Source organism: Notothenia coriiceps, unplaced genomic scaffold (genome assembly GCF_000735185.1).
Source record: "Notothenia coriiceps isolate Sejong01 unplaced genomic scaffold, NC01 NC01_scaffold00026424, whole genome shotgun sequence".
Taxonomy (NCBI): Eukaryota; Metazoa; Chordata; class Actinopteri; order Perciformes; family Nototheniidae; genus Notothenia; species Notothenia coriiceps.
In genome coordinates, this window is record NW_011359125.1 from 1,646,477 (window position 1) to 1,657,585 (window position 11,109).

The 11,109-nt window shown below is 39.4% G+C and overlaps 1 protein-coding gene across 1 annotated transcript in view; it reads left to right on the forward strand.

The window, feature by feature from the left end:
• The first annotated feature begins 3,164 nt into the window (after positions 1 to 3,164).
• syt9a (synaptotagmin IXa) overlaps positions 3,165 to 11,109 on the forward strand; it is a 32,648-nt gene continuing 24,703 nt past the window's right edge. The window contains exons 1-2 of the mRNA XM_010784673.1: positions 3,165 to 3,593; positions 9,901 to 10,396. Of these exons, the coding sequence (XP_010782975.1) occupies positions 3,446 to 3,593; positions 9,901 to 10,396 (644 nt within the window). The 5' untranslated portion in view covers positions 3,165 to 3,445. The remainder of the gene's footprint in view (positions 3,594 to 9,900; positions 10,397 to 11,109) is intronic.

Consider the following 11,109-nt stretch of genomic DNA (forward strand, 5'->3'; position numbering starts at 1 on the left):
CGCTTATGTCTGCACTTAAAAAGGCCATTTGGAAAAACATTTCAATGCCTTTCACTATTGTGAGCCGGTATTCGTCACATTTAGAGGCTGTTCATCTTTCTATACCAAAATGATTTATACTCACACATTCTCTGATTAACTACCAAATACAATTGTTGATGATCCGCTCTGTGTTGAACATATTGAAACCAGAGTGAACATCTTTGATATCTCAATCTCCAGGATTTACTCAGTGTGAAACACATGTTAAGAGATCATTTACACCAAAGCAGCAAAGCCCTGTAACAAATTAATTGGTTTCTGCAGCAGCAAAGGCAAGTTTTTTGTATTGAGATGATCTGCTCAAAATAGCAATGCCAGACAGAAACGGAAAGCATGAAAAAAACAAAACAAGACCCATACAAAAAAATACATGTCATTACAGATGGTCTTCCCCCATAGGAATTCAATCAGAATTTATAATGATAAGCCAAAGGAACTGTCCCATTTTCATTCATAAAGACACATATAACAAATGAAAAAGAGGTCACCAAAGTATATTTAAATGTTGTGTGTAAGTGTAGTGTTAAGTAAAATGTAAACTCTGAGCTGTATAAATATATTTTTATTTTACAATGTTAGTTTTTTGGTTTCTGTACAACACTGAACTCAACCAAATGTTGGTGGAGGTAAAAAAAACGGAATTTTTACAAATAAAGATTTGTGGGTGTTACAAACTGCATGCTTTGTCATGTGCATCACATATTTGAGCAGAGGGTCTTTAATCTCGCAGAACAGTTGGTCTGTTTTGAGTCCTGATACTGGCTGATATCACTGCAGCCTTTGGCAAACTGAACAATCAGATTCTGCTCTTTGTGCGAGCAGAAATGGGTATCAATGGTTTCACTTCTCTATCATCGCTGCCTCTGACAAGTGAGAATGAAACACTGTTGGCAGCCTCATACACTGGTGTCCCACATAGTTCAGTGGAGGGACCCCCCTTCTCTCACAGAATCTCTTGCTGATGTAATCATGTCTCATGGTTTTCCCTCCAAATGCGGATGTCACTCAGTCTATGTTTCTCTCCCTCTGAAACGTATTACAAATGTCTGCATGACTACTTGGATGATGGCTATGCAATTTTTGTTTATTTCAGCCAGGACTGAGTCACTTCTCATCCCAAGAGAGAAGGAAGTTACGGTCTCCTAAATGTAAGGATGGTTGCATTCATTGGCTGTAGATTGTAAATAAACTATTGTAACTCCAGAATTAATGATTTTGTGTCTGATAGAAATTCATAAAGGAAATTCTCAATTCTCCTATAGCTCATTAGGATCACTCATCCCAATTAACCAGAGTGAGGAGAAGTGGCAGACAACACTAAGCTTAAGAGCTCATTTAAATGCAGTCTATGTAGTGCCTGTACACATTGTTCATATGGACCTTATTTCACCTTAAGGGCACTGCCCTAATGTTGTTGATCTGTTGTGCCATCAGCTGGTAATCATGAAGAGAAGGGGAGAGTTATTGAATATAGAAAAAAAATTAGGGACGTACGAAGCAGTGAAAGAAGACAGAAAGGAGGGTCAAGGGAAAATAATAATACAATAAAAAATCATGAGGAGCTTGAGTAGAAAAAGCTGGGGGAAAATTGGCATGGAGGAGAGAGGAAGACAGAATGAGAGATAAAGAGAATAAATTGGGCGAAGAGTGCTTTCTGTCTTATACAGTTGCTATTGACAACAAGAAAGCCAACACTGCTGTGTGAAGATTTTTTTAATGGAAAAACACACACACACACACGCACGCACGCACGCACACACAAACACACACACACACACACACAAACACACACATACCTGTAAGACAGCAGAGCACGAGATAAATGCACAGCTCATTAGAAGAAGTGTTTATCTTTGATGGGCGATGACTGCTGGGCCTTTGGTTGGTGGAACAAGCAAGAAAATCACGAACAAAGCATTCAAATTTCATATTTCTTATCACCTCTCCCCTTTCATTTAGTATCTGTCTTTTCCCCCCCATTTTAATCATCATACAATGCGGGACGTTCTAAAGCTCTAATATTATAATAAAAAGTATCCAGGATGTTCTGTACCCTCTTGGCCTCCTCTTTCTTCCAGTAACCTCTTTCAATACATCAAAGAACCATTTCATACTTTACAAAAGATTATATCTCAGTGGATAATAAAGCCTATCTTTATGGTGCTTGTCTCAGACTGCATCAATTCACTTATGGCGTGTTGTTTGCTCAAGTTATTACTTATTCCACTCAAATGAAATGGTATGCACCCTGAATATACATAGAGTCTATGTCTTAATTCACTGGGCTTGTCAATCACTAAAATGAACTCTGGATTGGCGAAATTGACTGTGTGTCTTTTAAATTACTTAAAAGTCGGTCGAGTAAATGCAGCACAGGAGTGACGCCACCAAACTCTGACATATTGACATGAATTGTCCCATGAGAAATATGTGGGGATGTTAATTGTAATGCTGCTTCAGGCAATCCAGAAACGATTAGAGACAATACAATAAATCGCAGCCAGCCAGGTTTGCTGGCCTCTGTCTCTCTCTCTCTCTGTCTCTCTCTCTATCTCTCTCGCTCTCATTATAATTAGGTATGGCAAGACAAATCATGGATGTCAGTGAAAATAAACCCATAACTGCGGTTGTCTTTGCAGGACCACGATGTGAAGAGCTTACTGACAAAATTATTTGACAGCCATTCACTGGTTTTAATAATGTGGTTACTTTAAGTCCATTACCTTGCATAAGCAATGTTATATGTGCGGCTTTTGAGTGATATCTCTCTTATTCGGCAAAGTTTTAAAAATTATTAAACGAGCGAAAAAAAAGTCATGTCATCTCCTGATTGGCCACGTGCAGGCACGTAAAACCACACCAGGTCCGTCATCCAGCGGAGAAGTGATGGGCTTTGCTACAGGTAATGGCTCTCTCAAATCCAGCTATTTCTCCCTATAGTAAAACAACTTTTTCTTATCCTTAACTTTTTGAAGGCGTAAAGTCATTAGAAGATAAAGGACCGCGTGCTGCAAAGGTTCACTGAAAGAGAGTCCGGCTCTGTGACGCGCGCGCACATTTCAGCACTCTGGGCAGCGCGCGCCGCCGCAGTGGCAATGCGTGGATTCAACCGGTGGCTTTTAACCAGAGCAGTACTGTGTGAGGAGGGGACCGTTTGATTCACACCAAAACTATTTTTGCTCCTCATGTAGGAAACGCTTTCTGCTTTTTGGACCACTTGGAGTAGTGTTTTTTGATTCTCTCTAATACAGAGCGTCTCTGTGGACTCCATCGTGCAGGTAGGCGTGACGTTGGATGCGTGGTTGACTCCAGAAGCTGTGCTGACGAGCGTGGAATAGTCAGGCGGGAGTAGAGTGGTGGTGGTGCTCAAGAGACCCTCCATTTATAAGGATGCTGGTGGGAAATGCCTGGAGACAGAGATGACGAGATTTGTCAAAAGGCACTTGAACTCCTGTCCGATCTTTGCTCGAAGGGGGAAGTGCAGAACGATTACTGCTTGGATTTTATCTACTATTTCCGAGACCTCGCCAGGCCACGCTATTCGGATTCAGGTGAGGCATCATTTGCACGCTTCATTCAACGGTTGCATTCAATTGAAGTGAATTGAACAAACGTGACTTTCTTCATTATACACTGTGCACAAAGCTATTGGTAAGAGGACTTTCACAACCAATACTCAGTGTTTGGAGATGAGATATGAGACATATTTCATATTTGACACATGTGTACAATGCCGGCAGTGAGAGGCTTTCTTGTAGTCACAGAATGATCACTGCATAGACGGTAGGCTATATCCTCCTCCCCGGAGTTGCGCGTGAACCTGCGCTCGCCAGTAGAGTGGCACTTGCCATATCATACTTCTTTGAAGTTTACCACATATTAGAATTGTAGTCTTACAATGAGCATATGGCAACGTGAAACCTAAACTGTATGAATGCAATGGACTCATAATATATCTTTATATCAGATAATGACGATTTTGGAAACCAAATCCATTATAGTCTCATGTGAAGAATCAACGTGACCACTGAGTCACATTTCATCGTTACCAACACATAGGCTAACAATCATCATCATCGGAATGGCATGCCTGCATGTGCGATCGTGTCAGCGTGAGTGTGTGTGTGTGTGTGTGTGTGTGTGTGTGTGTGTGTGTGTGTGTGTGTGTGTGTGTGTGTGTGTGTGTGTGTGTGTGTGTGTGTGTGTGTGTGTGTGTGTGTGTGTGTGTGTGTGTGTGTGTTTGTGTGTGTGTTGAAACATATAGATGAGATAATGTGAAGGAGCGTGCAAGCTGTAACTGCTACCCCTTACCATACCTACCCCATCCATTTTGAATTATCATTAATAATTATTCCCCACATGAAAGCCCTTTGTAAATTCCCCTGTTTCTGTGCCTCTCTGCACCCCTATCCTTCAACCTTCCCCTCCTTTCCTCTTGATTCCCTCTTTTCCTTAGCCCTCTCCTCCATCCCGTATTCCCCATAGGTCCATTGTTTCTTGTCTTTTTCATTGCACTGACAGTTTGAAAGGTAGAATAGCAATAACAGGTGCTGAAAGCAGAAAGCTTTAAAGGATGGCTTGGCCAAGGTTCAATTTCAGTTCCAGCTGACATGATTGACCCTGCATGATGGCAACAACTTCAACAAAATGACAAAGGAAGTAGATGAAAGATACACTAATCCAACACTCTATGTCCTAGAGTTCAGGTATGGGTGTAAAGCCTTTGGTAATGGTTGATCATAAACATATTCACAAACATTATTGACATAAAAAGTAATGTTGACCTGGAAACTTGAGAAACCCAAACTGGTTTAAAGGGGACCTATCATGCAAAATGCACTTTTGTATGTCTTTTATATATGAATATGTGTCTCCGGTGTTTCAGGGAACTCACCTAGTGTCAGAAAATACAACCCTCTCTTTTCCTCCATACCCAAATTTCTAAAAACGGTGCTGCAACGGATCTGATACAGATTTGAAATATCTCTGATGTCAGAAACGAGGAGCTCCGCCTAGATGGGCAACTCTCCACCTATCAGGAGATGACAGCGATGGCCATTGCCGTTCGAAAGCGCTGGAGACGCTGTAGTACTTATGCCAGGCCTGTAGGTGGCGCTGTAGTCTGCCACAAAAGCAGCGAAGAAGATTTCTCACCGATTCAGCCTTTGCAAAAAACAGGGCTAAAAAAGAGCAAATAGAGCGAAATGAGGCATGGCTAAAATGCATGATCTGTTTGGTATTTTGAAAAAATAAATTCGCAGACATTTTTTATATAGGTATGGCCCTACAATATGTTATTCAAATGTAGCATGATAGGTCCACTTTAAGTTGTATGTTATCCTAATGGACCATCTTTTCATATGTGTCTAGTACTAGCAGAAAGATATGTGACTATCAACTACTTGAGTAGTACTTGATACACATAGCGTTCAGATCAACATATATATCTTTCCTTTTTTCAAAAGGTGTTAAATATGGTTATAATATGCTACTGTATTATAAGGAGTTGGATTAGAAGATCAATATGACTCTCATATATTTACGTCCATTAAAAACGAAGCTGCAGCCAGTTGCCGCAAAGCTTAGCTAAGCTTACAGAATGGAACCCATGAAAAAAATTACAAGTTTGGGTTTTACAGTTTTTTTTAAAGGATTGGCCAAACTTCCTGGAATCTCTGCCGGTTGCCTGGCAACCTCACAGTGATGACAAGACTCCATAAAGTATCTGTTACTTGCCAATATTTAGACGGCGTTCATTTCACATCAGAGTTACCGCAATTTTCATTTTCTGAGTTATAAATGGTTTTCATATTCACACAACAGGGAGATTTAGATTTTTCTGAAAGCTCCAATATTTCCGGACAAACATTGGCGCCTCATGACAGTAAAAGGCTGTTGATCAAGATAATTAAACCCAAAAGAATATGTAATATTGTCACTGGGCATCTTGCTGTCCTCTATATGATGAAAGCCCAGCACACAACCTTAGTTAAACCACAACTTGACATTTTTAAACTTTAAACTTTGGTTTACACAAATGAGATGTAATGTGTCATTTAAAGAGTTAAAGATCTGCTCAGGTTGACTTTGTTACCATTGAACAGAGCCAAGTTAGCAGTTTCCCTCTTCTTCTATAGTCTTTAGGCTAAGCTTATATAAGCTGGCTATTCGTACAGACATAAGGGGGGTATAGTTTTATTTAAGACTTGTCAAGAAAGCAATTGTGCACAACATTAAGCAATGGCTACTGGAGCAGGTTCCACAGCATTGCTGCTTTTAATTGTAGTCAACTAATTAGTTAGAGATATAAAATCAGGTCAATATAACATTCTGTGAGGCTAGAAACCAGCCGTTGTCAGGGCTTTTAAAACAACCAATTAGAACCACTCACATGTGCAGTATACTATGTTTCACATACCCTTTTTACCCACAGAGAGGTTTGTTGAAGGCATAGCAACTCAGGAGGTAAAGGTCCATATACTGCTTTTTCACCACTTGCTCTCCTCCTACACTACACCTTATAGTCCCATGCTCTAAAATTGGTCCACCCCGTTTGTTCCAAGGCAGTTTCTGAATTCTTCCAGATGTCTACAGATTCTCCACCAGGCAGCACTGCAGGCGGCCTGCCAAGCTGACTGCGGGCTCACTGTCCTCGGATTGCAAGTCCCTCAATTTCTCCACATTAGTCTACCAAATCACACATACTCTGGTATTCACAGAATCTCAGAGCACAGAAAGTACAGTTCGCCCGAGATCCCGTGGGAGGTTTTATGACAGCACCCACACACACAGATCCATCCTGTATTAGGCTGTGCTGTTGGAGTTTGAAGAAAGGTAATGCAAAACTAGTACTGTCAAAGGCCTTTGAGATTGGTTGTCATTTAAATCATACTTCTCTAAATGTGGTGTGACATATTGCCTTGTTTACTTTGAACTAATGTGCAATTTATGTTTTACTGCATTCCTTAGAATTATTTTTAATATGAGGTGTTAGCTCTACATCAGATGTTTAGCACAGCTTGCCATACATGATTCAGTTTCAAGATGTTCTGTGATTTTGGTTACTCTTTTAAAAACACATGTTTTTCTCACTCTGTTGCTCTGTAAGAAGAAAATGGGAATTTATTAGAAATTTCTTAATACTCAACTCCATAATTCAAACCTCAATACAGATGACTTTTTATTGAAATAGAGAGCAGAACTTTTATAGGAAACAAAGAGAAAAAGTCAATTTCTGTAGAAACTTTTTCACAAATTGCTTTGTCCAAGCTCTTCATCAAGTCAGCTAGTTAAAAAACATGCATGGCAAGTTTGTCGGCTAATATAACAAATATGTCAATATGAAATCTCTATTCTGGTAGTCATGATGAGAGCACTGCTTTATTTGATATTATCATAGTGTTTGTTATCATCATATAAGCATGCGTTTATTTTGAAATTGAGTTTTTTGCCTACTAAAGCGACAAGCTGTGCTTAACAATTTTGTCTAGCCACCCAGGAAAAGCATTTATTAGTGTCTCTAAATTGAAATGTAATAATCTAAACAGTTAAAAAAATAATCTTCATCAACATCATCATTACCAAAACATTAGTTTGTTTTTGCTGAAGGCAACTGTTGCACTGTCAGCACATAAACTGGACGCAAGTCTGTATCACTGCCTTCACACAGAGCGAAGCTTAGACAATAATAGACATGGTTGATACAGCAGACTTGATGCTATTTTAAACATAGCACACTGAGCAGAAGCCATGGAGACAGTTCAATACAGTACATTAGTAAACATTACAGTGGCTAAGCAGGAATGGAAGATCATCATCTCAGTACCAGACACAGAGACATGTAGTATAAACACATTTTTAAAAATGTCTTGAATTAATTACACGTACACTACAGCACTAACGTGATAAATGAGGTTATTCAGTGCAATGCGATCAATGAATTCACCATTGCTGGATGGGCTTAGGATAGGAAGGTGAATAGGATGTACCATCACCTATAATGTTTTTCCTCAACTTATTTATCCAGCAACAGTTCAATTCTGTACATAATATTCAGTATTAGTTAGCATCATAGGAAAATATATCAATAAGTAACACAGGTAACAACATCTTTTTTTTTACTTTTAACAATCACATGAAACTACTTCAAAATGTAACAGTGATGCCTTACTTAGCAATGCACACCCCAAACTTTGGTCAAAAATGATAAAGAGAAAATTCAAAAACTATGAACATCTACTATAACCTGTAGTTGTTGGTATTGACTATGAATTGGAATGCTGATTTGAGGCTATTAAAGTCAACGTCAGAAATACATCTGATTTAAGAAAATGAAAAAAAAATGAAATTCATTTGTATTTTATAATTGTACGCACATGGCACATGCCCGGTGGGTTAATTAAGCTTTAAAGAACCCTGAATAGGATACTAGGTATTATTTTACCACACTAAGATTATCTTTAATTGCAAAGAAACTTTCAGTTGATTTTTACCCTTCAGTGGATGTAAGTGAAAGGCACTGTTGAATGTAGTTGAATAAAGATGCCATATTGTTCATATGAAGAATTAAAGATAACAGTTTGTCATGATGTGAATTTCAATTCAGTTCTAATGTTATCTTGTGTTGAGTGATTACAGTAATAAGCACTTTATCATTTTTTACCTCATAAAAACGTTAAACATGCATTGGAGCAAAGAGATTAAGGGGGCACAGCATACTGTAGAGAACCTATGCTTTTGATAATTGCACATTGTGAGATAAACTTGAAAAGCTAATCTCAGAAATGCACTCCAACCTTTTCATAATGAGACAGTACATGCTGATCTTAACTCTTCGGATGTTTGTGGACTGCTTTCTGGTCCATTGCTTGAGATGAAACCACAAGTTAATAAGTATAAAACATTAACTGCAACAAACAATCTTTAAAATCCCGATGCAATGTTTCACAAAAGTAAAAAGGACGAGGTATAATTCACCTCTCAGTGGTGAGGCTTATTATACTTTCCTACCGTACATATTTGGTTTTAAAACATAAAACCAAATTTGTGCAGCAGGGGTTGAAGGTTAATCAAGTATTCCCTCTATTTTCCATGATGGTATGAGTTCCTTTGATACAAAAAAGTTCAGACTACTTATGATATTCATGCAAAAGAGTCATACATATACTTAACCTCAACACTTTTGTGTTTCAGTTTCTACGATTTTTCGTTCAAATTATTATTATTTCAAAAGCAGAGATAATTCAGAAACCCCTTGGTACTGTTGGTTCACACCTCAACTCCTACACGCTGACCTTTTTTCATGCATTGTTCATTTAGTCTACAAGTAGAAGTTGTTACTATAAACACCATTTAAAACGGGTTTAACCTCAGTACCTTTAATCTCCCGTTTCCCAAACTGTTGCAAACATAAAATGACTGCTCCACCACAGTATTAAAGTACAATAAGATTGTCTGAAAAGGCCTTTCCTGCTGCCTTTGTTTCATCACACTATCCCTCTTCTGTTATCAGCAAAGGAAATTACAGCATTGGGCCCAATCCACTTGGGGCTTAGATATGAGGCTCCAGTGATAATTAAATAAATATAGCTAATCCTAATTAATCTCGTGGAGAATGCTGTCACAAGAAAGGAAAGAAGAGGAGAAAACCACACTGAAAGTCTGCTGGTACACTACAAAAACACAGAGAGAAATAAAGTGTTTTAAGTGGTAAGAAGCACGTTTTGCAAAAAGAAAAATACTAATGTTCCACCACAGGTGAATAGTTTACCAGCCAACATATCACATACCCATGGTTGTGTTTGTAACAACACTGAATTTACTGTCAGATCTTTATTCCAGTCTCTTTAATCTTTTCAGATATATCGGTGAGTCTGCTGTCGCTGGTGGTGACTGCCTGTGGCTTGGCCCTTTTTGGGGTCTCTCTGTTTGTCTCCTGGAAGCTCTGCTGGATACCATGGAGGGAGCGTGTGCTCTCTCCCACCACCAAGGAGGCCCATGGGCACATCAACCCCACCATGAGCCCAATACCCTCCCAGCTCGCTCCAAGGCATCCAGTTTACTCTGCCGTGGACCCCCCTCCACACAACCGCCGTGAGTCGTCTATCTGCCCCATCGCCAGAGAGCCTACTCCTGTGGCGTCAGTGGTATCAGTGGAGGCTCCGGTGACTCCCGTATCCCCACCACCTGTGGTCATTGCCACACCAGAGGCAGCTATGAAGATCAGTCACACATCTCCAGACATCCCACTGGACGCCGAGAATAAAAGCCGGCAAAATGGGGTTCACACCAACCCTCGTATGCAGAGTCAGATAACTGAACCCCCGCCCTCTGGTCCCCTCATGTCTGAAATTGGGTCAGTATAGCTCTTACATTCATTTAGGTTTGAACTGATCATTGCTTATGGCTCTCAACACCATTGCCAGACAAAAAAAATCAACATTGGGACAATTTCAAAAATACAATATTGGCGGTTAAGGTAAGGCCACTTAAAAACTATAGGTTACTTACGTAACTAGGGATGTCCCGATCACCTTTTTTTGCTCCCGATCCGATTCCGATCATTTGATTTTGACAATTTGCCGATACCGATCTTTCCCGATCCGATCTTTATGCAATCCATTAAGAGGAAAAATAAATAAATAAAAGCATTCAAGTTGTCCCTAAAGGTTATTTTTTTTATATAAATTGGATATTCTATCCAACATGGATATAGCTTCATTTTTTCACAGCAGCATTGGATCAGTTCAGTTGTGCAGCATTGGATCAAAAAAAATAAAGCTTATCAATACTCGTTAGCTTACTGCTACAATTAGACACTGCGCCCTGCCCACTCTGTTGCCAGATTTGAGAGAAATAAGCAACCAGGTCTACGAAAACAAGCCCCAAAGAAGCAACACATACATGATGTTGTGTAATTTGAAACCAAAACTAAGGCCTCAGGATGACTTTAAGACTTGAACATGGTCATTTTTGTTTTGTAATATTGACCGTAATTTTCGGACTATAAGCCGCGCCTTTTTTCCCATTTTTCGACCCTGCAGCTTATATAACGGTGCGGCTAATCTA